This window comes from Protopterus annectens, chromosome 4.part1, assembly GCF_019279795.1.
Source record: "Protopterus annectens isolate FY-2018-M chromosome 4.part1, PAN1.0, whole genome shotgun sequence".
Classification (NCBI taxonomy): Eukaryota; Metazoa; Chordata; order Ceratodontiformes; family Protopteridae; genus Protopterus; species Protopterus annectens.
The window spans coordinates 819,167,082-819,190,163 of NC_056734.1; the positions used below are offsets into that span (position 1 = coordinate 819,167,082).

At 41.2% G+C, this 23,082-nt stretch overlaps 1 protein-coding gene across 2 annotated transcripts in view; it reads right to left on the minus strand.

The window, feature by feature from the left end:
• Window positions 1-23,082, minus strand: part of INPP5D (inositol polyphosphate-5-phosphatase D) — a 1,064,128-nt gene that overhangs the window by 573,968 nt on the left and 467,078 nt on the right. For both annotated transcript variants that reach the window (XM_044070586.1, XM_044070585.1), the window contains exon 7: window positions 9,346-9,426. In XM_044070586.1, coding sequence (XP_043926521.1) covers window positions 9,346-9,426 — 81 coding nt within the window. The remainder of the gene's footprint in view (window positions 1-9,345; window positions 9,427-23,082) is intronic.

Sequence of the window (23,082 nt, forward strand, 5' to 3'; positions counted from 1 at the left end):
TATCAGTGGACAGTAGAAAGCTGCAGAGTGGTTCCTTTAGGGGTTAGGGTTTTTCTTTTGATTCTAGGTGACTGTAGAGTCGGCACTCAAAAACTGGGGTAACAGCTTAGGTCCACACTCAGGTTGGATAACAGTGGACATTAGAAACCTGCAGAGTGGTTCCGTTAGGGGTTAGGTGTTTTTTTTTTAAGTCTAGGTGGCTGTAAAGCTGGTGCTCTAAAACTGAGGTAACGAACACTCAAGTTTGATAACAGTGGCCAGTAGAAACCTGCAGGGAGGGTTCAGGTAGGGGTTAGGTGGTTTCTTTTGATTCTTGGTGGCTGTAGAGTCGGCGCTCAAGAACTGGGGTAACATCTTAGGTCCACACTCAAGTCTGATAACAGTGGACAGTAGAAACCCGCAGAGTGGTTCCGCTAGGGGTTAGGTGGTTTCTTTTAAGTCTAGGTGGCTGTAGAGTTGGTGCTCAAAAATTGTGGTAACAGCTTAGGTCCACACTCAAGTTTGATAACAGTGGCCAGTAGAAACCCACAGGGTGGTTCCACTAGGGGTTAGGTGGTTTCTTTTGATTCTAGCTGATGGGAAGAGTTGGCACTCAAAAACTGGGGCAACAGCTTAGGTCTACAATCAAGTTTGATAACAGTGGCCAGTAGAAAACAGCAGGGTGGTTCCACAAGGGGATAGGTGATTTCTTTTGATTCTTGTTGGCTGTAGAGTCGGTGCTCAAAAACTGGGGTAACAGCTTAGATCCATACTGAAGTTTGGTAACAATGGCCAGTAGAAACGCGCAGGTTGGTTCCGCTAAAGGTTAGGTGGTTTCTTTTGATTCTAGGTGGTTGTAGAGTTGGCGTTCAAATCCTGGGTTAACAGCTTAGGTCCACACTCAGGTTTGATAACAGTGGCCAGTAGAATCCTGCAGGGTGTGTCCGCTAGGGGTTAGATGGGTTTTTTGATTCTAGGTGACTGTAGATTTGGCACTCAAAAACTGGGGTAACAGCTTCGGCCCACACTCAAGTTTTATAACAGTGGCCAGTAGAAACCAGCAGGGTGGTCCCACCAGGGGTTAGGTGGTTTCTTTTGATTCTAGGTGACTGTAGAGTCAGCGCTCAAAAAGTGGGGTAACAGCTTAGGTCTACAATCATGTTTGATAACAGTGGCCAGTAGAAAACATCAGGGTGTCCACACTCAAGTTTGATAACAGTGGCCAGTAGAAACCCGCAGGGTGGTTCCACTAGGGGTTAGGTGGTTTCTTTTGAATCTAGGTGGCTGTAGAGTTGGTGGTCAAAAACTGGGGCAACAGCTTAGGTCCACGCTAAAGTTTGATAACAGTGGCCAATAAAAACCCACAGGGTGGTTCAGCTAGGAGTAGGTGGTTCCTTTTGATTCTAGGTGGCTGTAGAGTTGGCACTCAAAAACTGGGGTAACAGCTCAGGTCCACACTCAAGTGTGATAACGGTGGCCAGTAGAAACCCACATGGTGGTTCGCAGGGGTTAGGTGGTTTCTTTTGATTATAGGTGGCTGTAGAGTTGGCGCGCAAAAACTGGGGTAACAGCTTAGGTCCACACTCAAGTTTGATAACAGTGGCCAGTAGAAACACGAAGAGTGGTTCCGCCAGGTGGTTTCTTTTGATTCTAGGTGGCTGTAAATTTGGCGCTCAGAAACTGAGGTAACAGCTCAAGTCAACACTCAAATTTGATAACAGTAGCCAGTAGAAACCTGCAGGGTGGCTTAGCTAGGGGATATGTGGTTTCATTTGATTCTAGGTGACTGTAGAGTCGGCTCTCAAAAACGGGGGTAACAGCTTAGGTCCATACTCCAGTTTGACAACAGTGGCCAGTAGAAACCTGCAGAGTGGTTCTGCTAGGGGTTAGGTGGTTTCTTTTGATTCGAGATGACTGTAGAGTCGGCGCTTAAAAACTGGGTAACAGCTTAGGTCCACACACAAGTTTTATTACAGTGGCCAGTAGAAACCTGCTGCATGGTTCTGCTAGGGGTTAGGTGGTTTCCTTTGATTCTAGGTGGCTGTAGAGTTGGTGCTCAAAAACTGGGGTAACAGCTTAGATCCACAAGTAGAAACCTGCAGGGTGATTCTGGTTGGGGGTTCGGGTTTTTTTTTTATTCTAGGTGACTGTAGAGTTGATACTGAAAACAGGGGAAACAGCTTTGGTCCACACTCAAGTTTGATAACAGTGGCCAGTAGAAACCGGCAGGGGGGAGTACCGCTAGGGGTTAGGTGGGTTTCTTGATTCTAGATGACTGTAGAGTTGGCGCTCAAAAACTGGGTAACAGCTTAGGTCCACACTCAAGTTTGATAACAGTGGCAAGTAGAAACCCGCAGGGTGGTTCCGCTAGGGGTTAGGTGGTATCTTTTGATTCTAGGTGACTGTAGAGTCGGTGCCCAAAAACTGGGTAGCAGCTTAGGTCCACACTCAGGTTGGATAACAGTGGACAGTAGAAACTCGCAGAGTGGTTCTGCTAGGGGTTAGGTGGTTTCTTTTGATTCTAGGTGACTGTAGAGTCGGCACTGAAAAACTGGGGTAACAGCTTAGGTCCACACTCAGGTTGGATAACAGTGGACAGTAGAAACCAGCAGAGTGGTTCTGTTAGAGGTTAGGTGTTTTTTTTTTTAAGTCTAGGTGGCTGTAGAGTCGGCTGTCAAAAACTGGGGCAACAGCTTAGGTCCACACTAAAGTTTGATAACAGTGGCCTGTAAAAACCCACAGGGTGGTTCTGCTAGGAGTAGGTGGTTTCTTTTGATTTTAGGTGGCTGTAGAGTTGGCGCTCAAAAACTGGGGTAACTGCTTAGGTCCACACTCAAGTTTGATAAGAGTGGCCAGTAGAGACCCGCAGGGTGGGTTCTGCTAGGGGTTAGGTGGTTTCTTTTGATTCTAGGTGACTGTAGAATTGGCACTCAAAAACTAGGCCAACAGCTTAGGTCCACAATCAAGTTTGAAAATAGTGGCCAGTAGAAAACCACAGGGTGGTTCTGCTAGGGGTTAGGTGGTTTCTTTTGATTCTTGGTGGCTGTAGACTCAGTGCTCAAAAACTGGGGTAACAGCTTATGTCTATACTGAAGTTTGATAATAATGGTCAGTAGAAACCCGCAGGGTGGTTCTGTTAAATGTTAAGTGGTTTCTTTTGATTCTAGGTGGCTGTAGAGTCGGCGCTCAAAAACTGGGGTAACATCTTAGGTCCACACTCAAGTTTGATAACAGTGGCCAGTAGAAACCCGCAGGGTGGTTCCTCTAGGGTTAGTTGGTTTCTCTTGATTCTAGGTGGCTGTAGAGTCGGCGCTCAAAAACTGGGGTAACAGCTTAGGTCCACACTAAAGTTTTATAACAGTGGCCAGTTGAAACCTGCAGGGTTGTCCCACTAGGGGTTAGGGGGTTTCTTTTGATTCTAGGTGACTGTAGAGTTGGTGCTCAAAAACTGGGGTAACAGCTTAGGTCCACACTCAAGTTTGATAACAGTGGCCAGTAGAAACCCGCAGGGTGGTTCTGCTAGGGGTTAGGTGGTTTCTTTTGAATCTAGGTGGCAGTAGAGTCGGCTGTCAAAAACTGGGGCAACAGCTTAGGTCCACACTCAAGTGTGATAACAGTGGCCAGTAGAAACCCGCATGGTTGTTCGCAGGGGTTAGGTGGTTTCTTTTGATTATAGGTGGCTGTAGAGTCGGCGTTCAAAAACTGGGGTAACAGCTTAGGTTCACACTCAAATTTGATAACAGTGGCCAGTAGAAACCTGCAGGATGGCTTCACTAGGGGTTATGTGGTTTCTTTTGATTGTACATGACTGTAGAGTCGGCACTCAAAAACTGGGGTAACAGCTTAGGTCCATGCCCCAGTTTGTTAACAGTGCCCAGTAGAAACCCACAGAGTGGTTCCGCTAGGGCTTAGGTAGTTTCTTTTGATTCGATGTGGCTGTAGAGTCGGCACTCAAAAACTGGGGTAACAGCTTAGGTCCACACTCAAGTTGTATTACAGTGGCCAATAGAAACCAGCTGGGTGGTTCTGCTAGGGGTTAGCTGGTTTCCTTTGATTCTAGGTGGCTGTAGAGTTGACGGTCAAAAACTGGGGTAACTGTTTAGGTCCACACTCAAGTGTGATAACAGTGGCCAGTAGAAACCCGCATAGTGGTTCCACTAGGGGTTAGGTGATTTCTTTTGATTCTAGGTGGCTGTAGAGTTGGCGCTCAAAAACTGGGGTAACAGCTTAGGTCCACATTGAAGTTTGATAACAATGGCCAGTAGAATCCCACAGGGTGGTTCTGCTAGGGGTTAGATGGTTTGTTTTGATTCTAGGTGGCTGTAAAGTCGGCGCTCAAAAACTGAGGTAACAGCTTAGCTCCACACTCAAGTTTGATAACAGTGGCCAGTAGAAACCTGCAGGGTAGATCCGCTAGGGGTTAGGTGTTTTTTTTTATTCTAGGTGATTGTAGAGTTGGTGCTGAAAAACTGGGGTAACAGCTTAGGTCCACACTTAAGTTTGACAACACTGGCTAGTAGAAGCCCACAGGGTGGTTCTGCTAAGGGTTAGGTGGTTTCTTTTGATTCTATGTGACTGTAGATTCAGCGCTCAAAAACTGGGGTAACAGCTTAGGTCCACACTCAAGTTTGGTAATAGTGGCAAGTAGAAACCCGCAGGGTGGTTCTGCTAGGGGTTAGGTGTTTTCTTTTGATTCTAGGTGAGTGTAGAGTCGGCACTCAAAAACTGAGGTAACAGCTTAGGTCCACATGCAAGTTTGATAACAGTGGCCAGTAGAAACCCGCAGGGTGGTACCGCTAGGGGTTAGGTGGTTTCTTTTGATTCTAGTTGGCTGTAGAGTCGGTGCTCAAAAACTGGGATAACAGCTTAGAACCACACTCAACTTTGACAACAGTGGCCAGTAGAAACCCGCAGGGTTTAGTGGTTAGGTGGTTTCTTTTGATTCTAGGTGGCTGTAGCATCAACACTCAAAACCTGAGGTAACAGCTTAGGTCCACACTGAATCTGATAACAGTGGACAGTAGAAACCCGCAGGGTGGTTCCGCCAGGGGTTAGGTGGTTTATTTTGATTCTAGGTGGCTTTAGAGGTGGCGCTCAAAAACTGGGGTAACAGCTTAGGTCCACACTGAAGTTTGGTAACAGTGGCCAGTAGAAACCTGCAGGGTGTTTCCGCTAGATGTTAGGTGGTTTATTTTGTATTCTAGGTCAGTTTCGAGTCGGCGCTCAAAAACTGGGGTAACAGCTTAGGTCCACACTCACGTTTGATAACAGTGGCCAGTAGAATCCCGCAGGGTGGTTCTGCTAGGGGTTAGGTGGTTTCTTGTGATTCTAGGTGGCTATAGAGTCGGCGCTCAAAACCTGGGGTAACAGCTTAGGTCCACAATCGAGTTTGATAACAGTGGCCAGTAGAAAACCGCAGGGTGGTTCCGCTAGGTGAGAAGCCTATATACCTATAAAGCATGAGTTAAATAACTAGAAGTAGACATATTTTTTTTTTCTTTACTTGAGTTTTGGCTGCTGGTTTGTTGCTTTATTTTATTTTATGTTATTTAACTTTTTAATGATTTAAATAAAATCATAGAGGGTTACATAAAAACCCAAGTGTTTGGGATAGAGAAAGAGTACAAAATAGAGGCCTTAGTCTTGTGACTGGCCTGCAAATAATTTTCTAGAGTCAGCAATGATGGGACATGCATCATTCAAATGTTCCTCTAAAAATTTGTCTGTGTGTATCTGTGGTTGCACATTTTTTAAGGGTAAGGAAATGTCTGTGGCAACTTGGTATGCAGTACAAATGCTGTTTTGAAGGAAGTGCTGGATATGGGAATACATGTCACTTCTTGTGTGATAAAAATGAAAATAAGCATTTGAACAAAATGAAATGTCTAACACATCACCTTGTGAAGGAATGTTTTTTGGTTACAAATTGAACAATCCCACACAGCTGTTTGAGGAGCCAAAGAAAAGTGGTGATGTTGTGCCTGAGGCGAATAAAAGGACAGTCAAGACTGCTTTAGACAGATAGTGGTCATATGGCATATCAAGTCAGTAGCGGAGACAGTAAAGGTAGTTTAACCAGATGGTAATGGTGACACAAGCTGATGTGGGTTCATATTGTAATTCTAAAGACTGTAACTGCAATTCTAGGAATGGTGAGACTATAGCGGTATATAGGAAAAGTAAGTGTCAGATCTAAAGTTGCAGTACGTTGGTGTATTCCATCATAGTAAACAGAGCTACTGGACTTCATACACATAAGTATCATGGATGTGGGTGACACAGTCCCTACATCCGGGGATGCAGCTAGCAAAGAAGAACAGCAAGTTCTGCAATTTGATTTTATTGTGCTGATAGCACATTTTTCACACATTCAAGGCCCACAGAATCAAGCCTTGCAATTGTGATAGGAAGCCAGGTTGTACTGGTATAATGCAGTGGGTTAGAAATGAAGAAAAATAAACTGCTTTGGAATAGTGACAACAAGGCACAAAAAACTTATTATTAAAACACATTCTGAAAGTAAAAAAAGGACTATTTGATCTGTTTAGTCTGCCTGTTTGCCCACATCTGTGTAGGACAAATTGCAAATGCTACATAACCAGTGGATACAATTTCTCTTCCCAGGAAAAGCTTATGTAAATTACTGAAAAGCTGAGTCATTATAGCTAAACCTCTGATTTAAAATAAGCAATGTGGATACAGTCCTGACCACAGAAGGGCAGATTCACTTGAAAGGTCATGGGATTTCCCCAGAATGCTCTATTTGTGTCTTGTGGACCTGTAGAAGCCATATAACCTATAGCCCCAGGAATGTTTTGCTGGTTAAAGTTACCATAGTACTAGGTCCCATTGTTGTTGTTGGATGACATATAATGTGTTCATTTGCAGAGCAAGAGTTGTGCCTGTATTCTTGGCGTTAAGTTATATACATGTAGGGGATGTATCCTGTCTTCTCTCTTTTTAGTGATACTCATGGACAAGCTACCTAGGCACAGTTAGGTTGGGACGATGATACTCCAGTAAAAGAATAGAGAGATGCAGCATTGTTCTTTGCAGACAACATTGTTCTCTTGGTGTCAAAAACTGCTCTCCAATGAGTGCTGGAATATTTTGGTGTTAAATGTGAAGTAGATGGGCTGAAAATCAGTACCTCTGAATTAGAACTCCTGGTTCAGTCCCAATAAAAGAGCGAATAATTTATAAAAGGTGGGAGGGGAGCAGCCATCTCATGCAAATGAGTTAAACATCTTAGGAACTTGTTCATAGGTAAAAAAATGGAAATGGAGGCATGGCGGTTAGATAGGTGCAGTGACAGCATTACACTATGCTGGTGAAGTCAAAGGTCGATAACAGTACATGTAGGGGATGTATCCTGTCTTCTCTCTTTTTAGTGATACTCATGGACAAGCTACCTAGGCACAGTTAGGTTGGGACGATGATACACCAGTAAAAGAATAGAGAGATGCAGCATTGTTCTTTGCAGACAACATTGTTCTCTTGGTGTCAAAAACTGCTCTCCAATGAGTGCTGGAATATTTTGGTGTTAAATGTGAAGTAGATGGGCTGAAAATCAGTACCTCTGAATTAGAACTCCTGGTTCAGTCCCAATAAAAGAGCGAATAATTTATAAAAGGTGGGAGGGGAGCAGCCATCTCATGCAAATGAGTTAAACATCTTAGGAACTTGTTCATAGGTAAAAAAATGGAAATGGAGGCATGGCGGTTAGATAGGTGCAGTGACAGCATTACACTATGCTGGTGAAGTCAAAGGTCGATAAAAGTACACAGTTCATTGGTCAATCTGTCTACCTCATCAGGCAGTAACTGAAAGGATGAGATCAGAGATAGACGTAATGGAAATTATACTATACTGCAGGGATGCTAAACTCATTCTCTGTAAAGAGTGAGGACCTCAGCAATCCAGGAAGTTCTTGGTGCCAATGTTCCTCTGGGTTGAAAGAAATCAAATGAAGTGGTTAGAGCACTTTGCAAGGATGGCCACCTGGGTGTCTCCTACAGAAGATGTACAAGACAAGGATTTCTTGAGGGAGGCCCAGGACAGGCTGGGCAAATTACATTTCTCAGTTTGTCCAGAAATACAAGGGGATCTCACATGTATGAGTTGGGATTGGGACTGCAGAGTTAAGTAGTTTAATGATAACGGTTTTCATAAATTAGGAAGTGTTTAAATAAAAATTCTGGTGTAGGAAGCAATGAGAAAGTGCTGTCAATCCATACAACTAAATCATTCTATTGCTGGTTTCCTCTTTCAGTAATAAGAAGTAAGCTAAGATTCATTAGCATATTACCTCTGTAATAAGCTGCTAACCACATGTGCTAAATCCCAAACTATGAAGACACCCAATGTACGTCAGCTACCTCTGTAATGAAGGTATGTAAATCAGCCATCTGAATCAATGATGCTGTATCACTGTTAAAGGTCCCTACTGATGACAAAGGGTCTAATGCTATATGTGTATAAATCCTGTGCTTATTACAGTGTGGCTCTGACCTAACATGCCTAACACCCCCTTGAATTCATTTTACGCAAGAAAAATAAATTCACTGCACATACCAACCTCCTCCCTGTTGCTACAGTGATCAGTGCACAGACTTAACTTCATCTTAGTAGATAAACCACGAAAACGAAAAAAAAACAAAAAATGTATGGATAAAACTGGAAATAGCAACCAGATATACTATTATAAAAACTTTTCACAGTCTAGCACCTTGGCAATCCAGTCTTTACAAGATTGACATAATTTTTTTAAAAAACACTCATATTTAAATATTTGAGCAAATCACATGATCACTCAATGAATGAACAACAATAATATTTAAAGAGGCAAAACCCCAATAACTTCAAAGACCTAACAATAAACAATGGAACGAATAAAATAAATAAATGAAAATCTTCATAATGCTGTCCAGTCTAACTCATTATTCAAACCATATGGTTTACCTTAGTCTAACAGTGATTAGATCACTGGCCCTCCTATTCACATAATGCAGTAATGACTGGTATAGCCTCCTGATCCTGGTAACCAATGGAAAGACATCAAATCATCAACGCAATCATAAATCCTTGTTACTGACTGGAGTATCCTACTGGCCCCACACACAATCTAGTATAGTTGGTTCTGTTCTTACACTGGTGCAAAAGCAAATGAGTGCTGCTTTTGACATTGGTCAGATTTACTGCAGCCTTGGTCACTACAAGAACCATGAAGACTGGAATAATACACAATATAGACTAGGGAGAACTGCTGGTGTGTAATTAAAACTATGTCACTTATTCTCCTGCCAGGCATCCATGTAGATTACAATGCAATACAACAGTTTGCAAGAACATCCTTCATTAACCTACCTTGTCCTCTAGTGAAGACAAAATGGAGGTGATTTGGGAAAGCTTCGATAGGTTCAGACTTGCAGAGCTGTCACCAGAAGCCTGTAAAAGAAATGAATGAAGTGAATAAAGTTAGATTCTTATTAGCACTTTTAAAAGTTACCAATCCATAAGAAAACATCAGTATTATCATAGCCATGCAAAATGAATTCCCTCCGTCTCTTTCTTTCAAAATACCCTAAAATTCTTTTCAATTTACTGGTAGAAAAGCAGAATAACTGTCTATGACACTGGTGTCACCAGTGTCTATGACACTGATGACTCCTGGTCAGGACCAGACTTAGCATACTAGTACTAGAGGTGGCTTGGGGGACAGGATGATGTAGCTGAATGGCAGCTGTCCTATCCAAGGGGGGGGGGGGCTAGAAAGATTCCTATGACAATATGACCTCTGGTGGAAACTGGCAATCTCACAAATCATCCCAGATCAGATCATCCTGTTGGTATGGGGGGGGGGGGGGTTAATGAAAGCATCTGGATGTAACTGCTTTAGCTTCTGTCCCTGCTAGGCATTCTGACCTGCCCATCACATTCATGAGGACTTCCAGCACCATGAATGTAACACATTATCAGATGCTTTTTTGCCCATGGCAAATGTAGGGCGTGCAATAATGTCTTCTTCCCAAGGAGTCTGGAGGTCACCTCAGCAAAGGGTTAGTCTGGGGGTTCTTGATAAGTAGTGATTTGAGGATCTAGGGTTCACCATGATGGGAAACTAGGAAGATAGCTGAAGACTGTGCACATGGGCAGGGAAATACCAAAAAAAAAAAAAAAAAAAAAATTTTCCCCACTTATATGAATGGCTGTCTTGTTTACAAGGGCAACTGCAACTGACAGATAATGCATTTCATATTGGCTTGGTTGTAAAAAAAATTAACACAACCACGGTGATGCACTCAAACATATCTACATCTCTGTCTATCTACCTATTTATAGATCTTTATTTACATATACAAACACACACACACACACACACACACATATATATATATATATATATATATATATATATATATATATATGGATCTAGGACTGTTGAACGAAACTTCAACAGTCCAAATCCACTATCACTGAACACACTTTAACGAAAGCGCTTTCACCAAAAAAGCACTTTCGCTAAAGTGTGTTAAAAAAAACATAAAAATATTAAATCTACTTTTACGCAGGGAGGCAAGCCCCCCATGCACCCCCCATGTGGGGGGCTGTGCTCCCCACACCCTCCTACATTAATATTCTCACTCTGAGATCGCACTACAGTGAGGAAAAGGGAATTTTCCCTTATCTGCACAGTAGTACAATTGGCACAACAGGCAAACTTACGCGAAAATGCTGCTTCGGTGAAAAGCATTTTTGTGTAAGTATACCCTCCCATTAGTGATTCGGTGAAAAGTGCGTTCATGCAAGAGTCCTAGACCTGTATATATATATATATATATATATATATATATATATATATATATACAGATTATAGATATGTAGGAACCATAATAATGCTACAGTCATGCTGTTCATATATATTCATCATCATCATCTCCCTTTCCCTCTTTTTTCTGTATGGAGTCTGGGTGTCGTGTCAACTGCTGATATCTTTCTCAATTCAATGCTAGTCTCCTACCTTCTTCAACAGTCATATCTGAATGTTGCAGGTCTTTTGTCACATAATCCATACATCTATTGCCTGGAAACTCTTATTCCCTCTTGTTTTCTTCATGTCTGTCCCAAATCTTCTTCATTAGATTGTCTTCTGTTTTTCCTGCCGATTTTCCCAAACCAATATAATCTGTTCACTTTGACTTTCTCTGCAATTGGTGCTACTTGGGCTTCTGCTCTGACATTTTCATTTCATCATCCATCCCATAGTATAGATCCTACACACATCTCAGACACTAGTTTCCCCAGATGCACTACCGTTGATGCTCAGGTTTCTGTACCAGACAGTAGTACTGATCAAAGCACTGCTTTGTACCTTTTACTTTTCAGCATCTTTGTCATTTTTCTGTCATACACTACATCTCTCTGATTCTAGCTTTGACCTCCTCATTTACACCTACCTTCTCTTCAAGCACCCCTCCTCGATAATTGAAGCTGCTTTCTGGTATTTTCCTGTTTATCTCAGTTCTCAACTTCTTTTGATTTACCATCATTTGCTCCATTACAACTGTTTTATCTGCACTCAGTTTCATCGCATGTGCCCTCAGCTTTGCATTCAATTCCCTTGATGAAGCTCTTGCATAGATTCTGCCTGTAATGTCACATTGTCTGCATACAGTAGCTTTGTTGACCTGTCTTTTCCAGTCCATCTCCAGTATGAAAAGCAGTAAGCTCAGAGCTGAATCCTGGTACAAATGCACGCCCACATGAATCCCCTCTATGAGTCCGAACACTGAACTTATGTCATTGGGTCCTTCTGCATAGTTTTCTCTAATTCTAGTAATGTTTCTGAGACTTCGAACTATAGCAGGAATGCCCAAATCAGCTTTCTTGGGACCTTGTCATATGTTTTCTACAAGTCTAGGAATGCTCAAATGGACTCTTTCCCCATCTCAAGCTTCTTTTTAACTATATGTCTCACTGCAAACATTGGGTTGGTTGTCCTTCATCCTGATCTGAATCCAAACTGCTCATCTCCCATCTTACTTTTTACCTCCTGCATATTTGTTTCTTGGTCATCCCCTGTAGAACTTTCATGCAGTGCAACAGGAGTTTGGTACCTCTGTACCTCTATGCTGTCCCAGTTGTGAATGTCTCCTTTGTTCTTGAACACTGGCATTAGTATGCTTATGCTCCAGTAATTTGGGATAAGCCTTTCTCTCCACAATTCTACAAGCAGCCTTGGGAGCAATTCCTCCCCTTTCTCACCAAGTATCTTTACATATCTGCTGTGACATCATCTGAGCTTGCTGCTTTCCTGGCTTCATTTCTTTAGTTCTGTTCCTACTTCATCTATGGCACACTCCTCATCTTCTCTCAATGTAGGCTGTGTCTGGGGCAGTACAGCTTCTGTGGGGTTTTCTTCATTCAGAAGCTGCTGAAAGTACTCCTTCCATCTGCCTTTGATGCCCTGTGGACTGGAGAGCAGGTTGTTGCCGGCATCCATTATGAAGGATGTCTGATGACTTTCTTCTTTTTCTTTCTGTCTTTGCCTTGCAACCTGATAAAGTATCTTTGTGCCACCTACTGAGACCCTTTCCAGAAGATGGTAGAGTGCCTTTGATGCTTTGTTCTTTGCAATTACAATTGCTCTCTTACCGTTTTTGTTAACCAGTATTCATTCTTATCTTGGTCTGACTTTTCTAGTTCTCACTTTTTCCTGCACTCCTTTTTTTGATGACTTTGCATTCCACCACCGGCTTTCCTTATATACCTTTGGATTGTGGGAAGACAGCACAGCACCAGGTCAAACTTGTGTGGATACTGGAAGAACATGCAGGTTCTGCAGAGAAAGAACTCTAGCTATGGACTGAGGCAAAGAATCAAGTACTTTAAAAATCAGCACTTGCCATGGTTCCACTATGCTGCAGTTTGCACAGTGTGTTAAGAGAACATGCTCTAAGAAACAGAATACTTGATACTATATTATTTATTGCATGGTGTGGAGATGGCAGCATATTTAGCTATAATAAGCATGCTAAGGTTTTTTTACAGTTATCAGTGTTGGATTATCATAGGGGCAATTCAGGCAGCTACTAGGACTCACAGCTCCAGGGGGGGGGGGGGGTCCATAGACAGCCAACAAAATATGTCTCTGGGACACCTGGGTTGTCTGCCTGTGTTTTACATTGTAACTTCTGGGGTGAATCTCAACTAGCAAGTTTTGGGCTCCATTTCTAAGTCTACATACATGATCCCCAGTAAACTACTGACTCTTAGTATAACATATCTTATGGTTTTTGTGGGCTTTAGGCTAATGACGTGCACACTAACTGGATCAAAATAGCATTCTTCCCCTCCTCCTCTTACCACAAACCCTCCTTGTAGTTACTCTTATTATTTGGCTCATTTAAATTTATAGACACACTGCATTTTTGCAAGTGAATCCACCTTAAACCAGCAGTACTAGATCTCGAATCCCAGAAAACTCAAGTACAATTTTTTTACTGCTTAAATGTCATGCAGATTTGAGGTGGCTTTCTTAGTTAACAAATGATTTAAGGCTGGCATTGACCGTTGAATATATAGGTTTTTGTTGCTTAATCTGCTCCTTGTGGGTCAACCTGCTCAGTTTGCCCTCGCTGTGCTTGGGCTCACTCTGCCCACCCACCCCCACACAACGTAAATTTATACACTAATAATATTTTTTCCTCCCCTTCCTGTATAACCTATCCTATAAAATCTCTCTCACTCCCACCTAACCACACCCCCATTTACTCACTCATACTGAACAAATCACAGCTTCAACTTCTAATCACCACCCTGTACCACCCATAGCACTATAGCCTATTACTCTTAAGAATAAAATCTGTACTGTCCATTTCCTACTTGTGCTACCCCACACTATTTCAATCTGTCAAACCCTTCCCCACCTCACACTACACAACTATTATTTCATTCTCACACTAGACTCACCTGTCTACTCTCCTCTCCCATACCTTCAGACACGATCATATCTACTCTTCTATACGTATCCTCTCTCTCTCACCTCTCTTATTGTCCTACCCAAGTCTTAACAGGATACCTATCTTTCTCACAGCCCCCCTACTTCTCCTAATCTCAAATCTATCTTCCTATCATAATACATTATCATCCTTACACTATCCTCCCACTCTAACTCACCCGCTTACACACTTTCAAACTCCACACAATCACTTATTTACTTCCTTACTATTTGATGACACTAATGCACTGTTACTCAAGATCAAACTAGCCCTCCATCCAACTCACCCTCTTAAAACTAAGCATAACTTCCTCTCAACCTTCTGTAAGATTCCAACTCTCACACATTTCAACAAAACAGCATTCTTATCTGGAGATATTCACCCTAATAACCAACTTTAGGAACAAAAAAACAGCAAGAGACCTGGATACATGTACATCAATTTAATCAACACACTTGCATAATCAAGACAGTTTTGCACTTTCACCCCCAATGAGACTTCTTCAGAAGTGCCATTATTTAATCACAATCAGCCTATATACATTTCCACAAGTCACATGACCTTATAAAAAGCAGTTATGTTAATGTTGAAATGGAAGATAAAAATTACAACTAAAATATTGTTACGAATAGTTCCATGAAATAAAAGTACTTGTACAGAACAATGGGGTTACACACAATACAATTAACAAAGTAGACATAGCATACATACACCCCCAATTAAACTGCTAAACATTTCAGCATGAGTACTGGGCTGATGGAACAAGCCTCATTCAAACCAGGAGCTACCATGGCATTTAATTTCAATTGCCAAAATAATTCTCTTACTAGCAGGTGCTCTTTGATAAATAAAACCCCTTAAATTTTTTTAACCTGTTCAATAGCCACAAACTTAAATTTATGGTTTGGGTGTCCTTGTAAATGTCTATATAGGGCATTAGTATTTTTTCAACAACATTTTCCTAGAAATCCTTAACTCCCTTGCTCCCCCAAGGAAAATAAGAGTAAAATCTCTACTAGCACCCTGACTGCTCTCTAACGCTCAAAGGAGACAATGACTGGAAAACTTGGCAAAAATCTAAATCCCCTATACACCAGCAATAATACAAAGAACTCCAAAACCTCACTAAAGAATTCTCATCAATGACAAGAAAAACTTCTATCTAAAGCCTCAATCTAACTATTACAGGAATCCTAAATATTTCTGGAACACAATTAACAACACTCTTTTTCCTGGTAGACCCACTACACCTAACCCTTGTCCTAACAACTCTCCTTCTGAAAGCACCACCATTCTTAACTCTTATTTCAACAACTCCATCAGCAAATTAACACACAATGGAAACACATTCAACCTCTCTAATTCCCCCCTTCCTCTGACCACAATACTACCTTCTCACTCAATCCCATTTCCACTCCTTACATAAACACTCTGCTCAGCAAACTAAAGCCACGCTCTTCCACAGCTGACAAACTTCCACCCTACTTTCTAAAGCTTGCAGCCACCTCTATGGCCTACCCTGTCTCTATCCTAATTAATTGATCACTCCAAGAGTCCACCATTCCCTCTGTCTGGAAACAATTCTACACAATACCAATCCACAAGGATGGACACTCTACTGAACTTTCCAACCACTGGCACATAGCTTTTCTGACCCCTTCTCAAAAATACTAGAAAAATGTATACAAAGGCAAATCATGTACCATCTGCTTCACAAAAACGTACTCACTCCTACCCCAACATGGCTACCGCCCTAACTACAGCACAACTACAGCTCTTATTTCCTTTACACAAGCTATCTGACATGCTAGAGACAATAATAAACTTGTCTCATGTCTATTTTTAAACCTTTCTAAAGCATTTGACATGGTCTCCCACCCCAAGCTCCTTTCCAAATTGTCCGATCTCGGTTTCTCTCATCCCACTTTCAAATGGATCTCAGGCTACCTCACCAATAGACAGCAGTCTGTCAAATGGCTCTCTTCCTTCTCTCCCTTCCTCCCTGTTAATACAGGAGTGCCTCAAGGCTCCATTCTCGGACCACTACTGTTTAATATTTTCACAAACACTCTACACACTTCCTGTTCTCACTCTTCCCTTATACAATATGTAGATGGACTCCATTATCATCTCTACTTCAGATACTTTCTCAGAACTCCACTCATTAACGCAAGATTCCTTCAACTCTATATAAAACAGGTTAACCAATAATCAACTCATTTTTAATCCAAACCCCCCCCCAAACTTCTCATTTTTCTTCCTAAATCTCTTTTTCACTTCAAATGATCATTTACTATCACATCACTCAACAACACTGTTATTAACATTGAACAACATACAAACCTACAAGATGCAATCATTGAAGATCAACTTAAATGTGATTTGCCTATCCAATACTGTATTAAACAGACACACCACAAACTGAACTTGCTTTGCAGATACAAAACTTTCCTCACCAATGTCTCTAGATTCTCTCTCTTGCCTATGCTTACCTTCTTCCTAGTCTTTTTTATGCACCACCTATCCTGACCAACCTACAGCCCTCTTTAGAGATCAAACTTGAACTCACAACAAAATTGTTAGGTTTGCTGCAAATGAACCCTACAATTCACATCACTGCCTGTCTCCCCAAACACTAAACTGGCTTGATTTTCTCCACCAGCTCCTACTACCCCCAACTGCTTCTTACACACTCCGTGCTCACAAACCTTCCTCCTGCCCCACCATTTCCTCCCTCATCTCCCTGTATACACCGAACTGCTCTTTACGCAGCTCTGACTTATCCCTCTTAGAAATCTTGAAACCCAAAAATACAATCAGCCAACACTTATATAGCTACACAGTTGCCTCAGCTTGGAATAAACTTCCACTGAGCATTAGAGCTTTACCCAATACTAACTCTTTCAAACAAGCTTTAAAGGAAACACTATTAAACTCATGAATCAGCTCTTGCCAAAGTCCAACTTAACTGTCTACATACCCTTCACCTCACTCTCCCATAGCTTTTCTATTCTGCCCAAGCTGCTCACCCTAACCTTCTACTATTTAATTCACTTCACTTTTTTCTGAGTTTGCTAATCATCCTAATCTACATCCTAAGTTCAATATGTAACTAAATCACAATCTTGGATTGTTGTTTTCATTTTCCTCTTTGCCTGCTGACTCGTATATTTGTTCTCTGTAATTCTGATAATTCCTTTCTATGCTATGTGACCATCTTATAAGAATTGCATACTAATATTAACATTTTCTGATATCTATTTAAACTTGTATTCAAAAATGTACTGGAACTTTTCTCCCCAGGTCTCCGCTGAAAATTGGCTCTTTTGGACAAACCCCATTAACAAATGTCAATAAATAAATAAATACCTGTCTCTCCAGCTTGTTCTGCTTAAGTCACAGACAAAATTCAGGTCCTTAGACCCTGTACTTCTGGTGCCCTTTGACTTACAAATATGTAGAAGATTCATAAGTGTGAGGCTTGTGGATGCCTTGTACGCCAGGCATAGATCATCTGTCAGCAATCTATAGGAGACTGAGTAAAGATGAAAGGGCTTTAAGGTGCTCTGTATAAGGCAGGTTTGTTACACCTTGTATTCTTTTTGTAAGGAACCTCTGAGGTCGCTGTAGTTGCTGCATATGTCTTGGTCAGGTACATACCAAAGGGAGCCATCTGCTCTGATTCGTCTGATAAGGACAGAGTACAGTGAGATAATGACATCTTTGGACCTCGATGCCATGGCCTTACTGATAAGTTGTGCAACATAAAAGGCTTTCCTCACCACAGTGGCCATGTGGTGGTTGAAGGTAAGACTACTATCTACATGTGTACCCAGGTCCCTGATTACTGGGTCGACTCTTAGGGGTGTATTATCAATATAGTAATTAGCTGGGATGGTTGACTTCCCAATGAGTGCAATTATGCATTTCTTAGCATTGAGTTTAAGACCATGTCTTTGGCAGCATTTGTTAATCAGGGATAGACCTTCTCGAAGAATGCTGCTGTCTGCAGGGAAGCTGACGATAACCCCCAGCTTGCAATAATTTGCAAACTTAGTCAGCCATAAACCTTCAGCATTTGCTTCTGTTTCAGAGAAATAGATTCCAAAAAGGAGTGGTCTCAGTAGCAATCCCTGGGGGAATCTGCTAGTGATTGGCCATTTGGTGGAGGTGGCCTCACCTATTTTGACCTGGGTCCTATCAGTGGCTATCCACTGGGTGATAAAAGGGCTTATACCTAAATTAGTGAGCTTGTCTATAATGCCTGAGTGATGTATTGTATCCAAAGCTTTGGCTAGGTTGAGGTAAGCTATATGCAGAGTATTACCTTCAAGCAATGCTTTGGTGACCCTCTCAAAAAAATCAACCAGATTTAATAGGCATGACCTTCCTTTATAAAAGCCAAATTGTGATTAGTCCAGTGTTTCCAGGTTACATATGTCTTCATTTGTCATATCCATGATGATTCTTTCCACGGTTTTACATATGAGGCTGGAAAAACTTATGGGCCTGTAGTTACCAGGATCGGTGGTTGGACCTCCTTTAGGCACAAAACCTGACTGAAGGCTGCAGCTGAAAAGTGATTTAAGTGAATCAGAGAGGTACTGGCACTTACAGATATCCAGCAATAATTTATGTATAGGATCATAGGTTGATAGTTATATACTAGGTGATTGTCCTCCAGGGTCTTTATAAGCCTAGCCATGCAATCCAACCCAATTGTGTCCCTATGTATCATGGACATTTATTATGAGAGGGTATGTTAGTTAGGAAGTGTCTAGAGTTTATGTGGTGAGTATATATTAGTTTGGGCATTACCGTCTCCATCTGTCTATCAGAGAAATGTGGGCCAGAACCAGGGTGAATTTCCAATTTCCCATGCTTTGGTCAAAGTTGCGCTTAAATCGTGTTAGGGATGCACTCTGCTTCACATAGATGGGAACCCTATTCCAGAGCATGGCGATCCTCTGAGACAGATATTTGCCTTGCCATCATGTATTATTTATGTCACAAACTAAATTTAAATCCTTGGATCTAGTGGTTCTGATGCTGTTCATTTTGCAGATGTGCAAAAGGTCCATCAGAGCTGGATCTGAGGATGCTTTATATGTCAGGCATAGTTCGCCTTTCATAACCTGTAGGAGACAGAGCACATAGATAAGGTTTTGAGGTGACTGGTACAGAACAATGTGTTTATACACTGGATTATCCTGGTAAGAAACCTTTGGGGGCATTCCAACTGTTGCATATGTCTGGTCAGGTACATGGTGAACAGGGCATTATTCTCAATGATGGGTCGGATAAGAGCAGAATAAAGTGGCACTATGACTTCCTCAGACCTGGATCATGGTACAAAGCCTGTTTTAAGGCTATAGTTGAAAAGTGACTCAGGTGGTCCTGATAGGTCTTATTTCAAGCTGTTTACGAGACATCACAGGATATTGTCAGGGCCCAATGACACTGTGTTTTTGGTCTTAGTGAGAGCTGCCAGGACCTGCACCCTGTTAACAGATGGGGGGGGGGGGGTTATGCTAGTAAGTATTTCATTCGTGGAAGCTGAGGAGTGGGGGTTAAGCTGAACATATAAGCCAGCAAATCCACTATGTCACTGTGCTCAGTGAAGTTGGCACCATTGACCCCCAGTCTGGCACACTAATATGTGTGCTGTCATTGAGGATTTGGACATAGCTGTGAAATACCTTGTGCTTGTCTTTAGCCTGTGAGGCTATCTTCACCTTGTAATTGGCCTTGTTGGAGTTAATTAGTCTTTTTAGTTTCCTGTTTAATTAGAGAACTCCTATTGTTATGGGAGTTGTTCTTCCTGATTGTAGCCCTGGCTTTTTTCCTTTTGTTATATATCCTATTAAGGTTAAGATTTCACCAGTGTAGTTTATTTTAAGAGTTTGTTTTGGGCTTACTTCTAGTAGGTAAAGTACCCACTATATAGCCATTTACATGGTTGTAGAAGGTCTCTGTGAAGAATTTCATATTCCTACACTCAGGATTAGTAAGGACAATGAATTCTGACAATCTACCACTTGCTGGGGTTACCAAGTTGATTTTTATTTCGAAGGAGGCAGCTTTGTGGTTTGACTTCACCAGTGAGGAAGTGACAGCTGGAGGGGTACAGTAGTCAACCATATTGGTGAGTACCACGTCCATTATGTTTGAGCATCTGGTGGGTGTGCTCACTATCTGGTTAAGGGTAGTTGTGTTAATAAAGTCCAGGAATTGTTGTGTTTGTTAGTATGAGGTAATGTTTGTTTCTTAGTCTATAGAGGGGTAGTTAAAGTCTCCCATAAATATTTGGTTTAATGGTAGTGCCAGTACGTCTAAGTATAAGCTATGGGATTCTAGGGACATAGATGGTGACCTACACTTTGCTAGGATATGGTATGGGACTTTGGCTATGGTGGTTTGCACGTGCATAAATTTCAGGGCATCATCCTGTTTAACCAATGGAGAGTTAGCTTGTTGCTAATACAGACTAAGACTCCTCCACTTTTTGTCCCTGTCTGTGCAGCTGATAGTCAAAATGTGTGGAAGGCACTGAAGCCTTGCACTGCCAGAGTACTTTCTGCAGATTTTACCCATGTCTCAGTAATGGCAGAGATGTTTATATTCTGCAGGAGAGTGAGGAGAACTTGTAGGGAGTGCACTTTCATGTTTAGGCTCCTATCACTGAGCAGTAACACCTTTAGGTTTCTTTTGGTTTTATTTGCTATGTTGGTAAGTTTGTTAATTTGATATTGCCTAAAAAAGGCTCTTTGAGATTTGGTTGCTGCTGAGAAATCTTGACCAACAAAGACCCTTGTCTGATAAATTTTCAGCACTTAACTCTTTTTCCACTAGTGAGGTAAAACATGGTTCCAGTGGTTATATCAGAATCTCTTCATGGGATCTCCTTTAACTTCAGCTTACCCACATTCCAACATATGGGAAGTCCTTTCCATGATTCATGTGCTTGGAGTTTGTGAGGTATTATTTTTTACCACGATCAGATGAGGTATAGTCAGCAAAGTGGCTGTAACTGCTGGGTGGGGTCAGGAGTTATTTGTGGATTAAAGTAACGTACCCTCCTGCTTGCTCTCTTTAAACAGTGTGGCTTTGCAGGATGAGTGTGCATTTGTATGAAATAAGTCGGAATACTTCAGCTGCTATACATTTATGTGACAAACCTGAAATAAATTGCGACCATAATCATTTATTTAGTTTGTCCGCAATTAACCATCTGTGGTGTGCAGAGTCAACAATGGCGCTGTAGTTGCTGGTTATGAGGACTCACTGTGGATGAGAAAGGCTGACTTTGACTGTCATTATTACATTTCATAGTTGTGAATCTGACTTTGCAGGATTAGTGTACATTTGCGCAAAATTAAGTTAGAATGCTTTATTGTGGCCATTTTTTTTTCACAGTTGCACATCTGAAATGTACACAGGCAAGTGGCTGTAATTGATGGTATGGACATTGGTGGATTATAATGACAGCATAGTCTTAAACTGAAAGGTGAATAGAAAAGAACATGAGCTTCTATGAGTGGTCAAAAAAAACTGCGCATAGGAGGGCCCGTGGTTTGAAAACCACCGAAGGTCCAACGAGCAATTAATCTGCCACTAAAAGTAATGAACAAAGGGCAGAAATGTGGCAGTAAAATGTCAATATGGTTGTATAGGGAAACTGCTGCAATTGTTACATAAACAGAAGGTAAAGAACATCTAATAGCTATCAGTAAATGTATGCATAAATTAGCAAGCTACTCTTTCCAATCAGATGACATATGCGTGCTAATGTGCATATAAACAAATACTGTAATACTGCTGGCTCATCAGCTATGTGCTAATACCTCCTTCTTCCGTATAGTACATACTTTCTTGTCAACCACTCACAGCTGTTAAGCTCATTGTTCATTTATTAAACAGCTCACTCAACTTTGTCAAATTTTTGTAAGTCAAATCTACTGCTATAAAATGCAAATGTTACACGTAGTAATATTTTAAGTACAGAAATAATTTCCACCTCCATTCCAGATGCTACTGGATATACAAGGGTAAAATGTCCAGAAATTGGTTCTATTGGCAGCATATGTTTACTTTAGGAGTACAAAAAAATGCAGGAAAACTCAAAAAAACTGTCCACTGCAAATCTGTGTTACTATAGTAGATGGAGATCACAGACTTGTCTAGTCAGGGGTAGAGCAACATAAATATATCTATATACATTTGATAAACACCTCTGTAAACACTGGACTGAATTTACAAGGTTGAAATAAAACTTCAGGGGTGGGCAGATCTAGAAGTGGTCTTGGCTTCCATTTGGGATAAGACTAATACTAGAAGGTTCTGGATTGACAAGGATAAATTTATGGAGATACCCAGAGTCCTTAAAAGACTATGTAAACTGATTGTCTTATTTTATTTACCAGAACCATCTTACTGAGACATGTAAGACAGATTTTCAGTGGACACATGGGGGGAAAAGCTCCAACATTAAACATTAAAGTAAACAAAGCTGAGAATTAAAATACAAAATATATTTAAAAAAGCAATGAGAAAGACAACAGCATAATTACATTTAGAAAAACATGCATTAGGATCCTTACTAATAATTATAGAAAGGACTACTCAAATATACAGCAAACTAAAACAAATAAAGAAAACAGTAAATAAAAAAAAAGATTATACAGTCATCAAACTGACTGCATTCAGTAGGCATGCTCAGAAGTAAAGACTAATGTACTCTGTGACAACATGACACACCACCAAAAAAACTAGATCATTTCAGTGTATTTAATAACCCTTTAAACAACCTTTTAAGTATATAAACAGTATACAGTAATACATCCTGCCAGAATCTATGGTGTGCGTTATCTTGTTGATGGAATAAATAACATATGGCATGCCACATACTCCAGCAAAATTTATTGCTTAAAAAATTGTGGCTCAAATGTATTGTAATGTATACCATAAAAGAAGAAAAAGAGAGAACTTGTAAGAGTTAGTTAAAAGGGCAGCATGTGAGGCTAAAATCAGCAAAGTTAGGTTTCAGAAGGTGGATCTTGCAACAGGAATAAAGGATGAGAAATATTTATTCAGACGTGGGGGG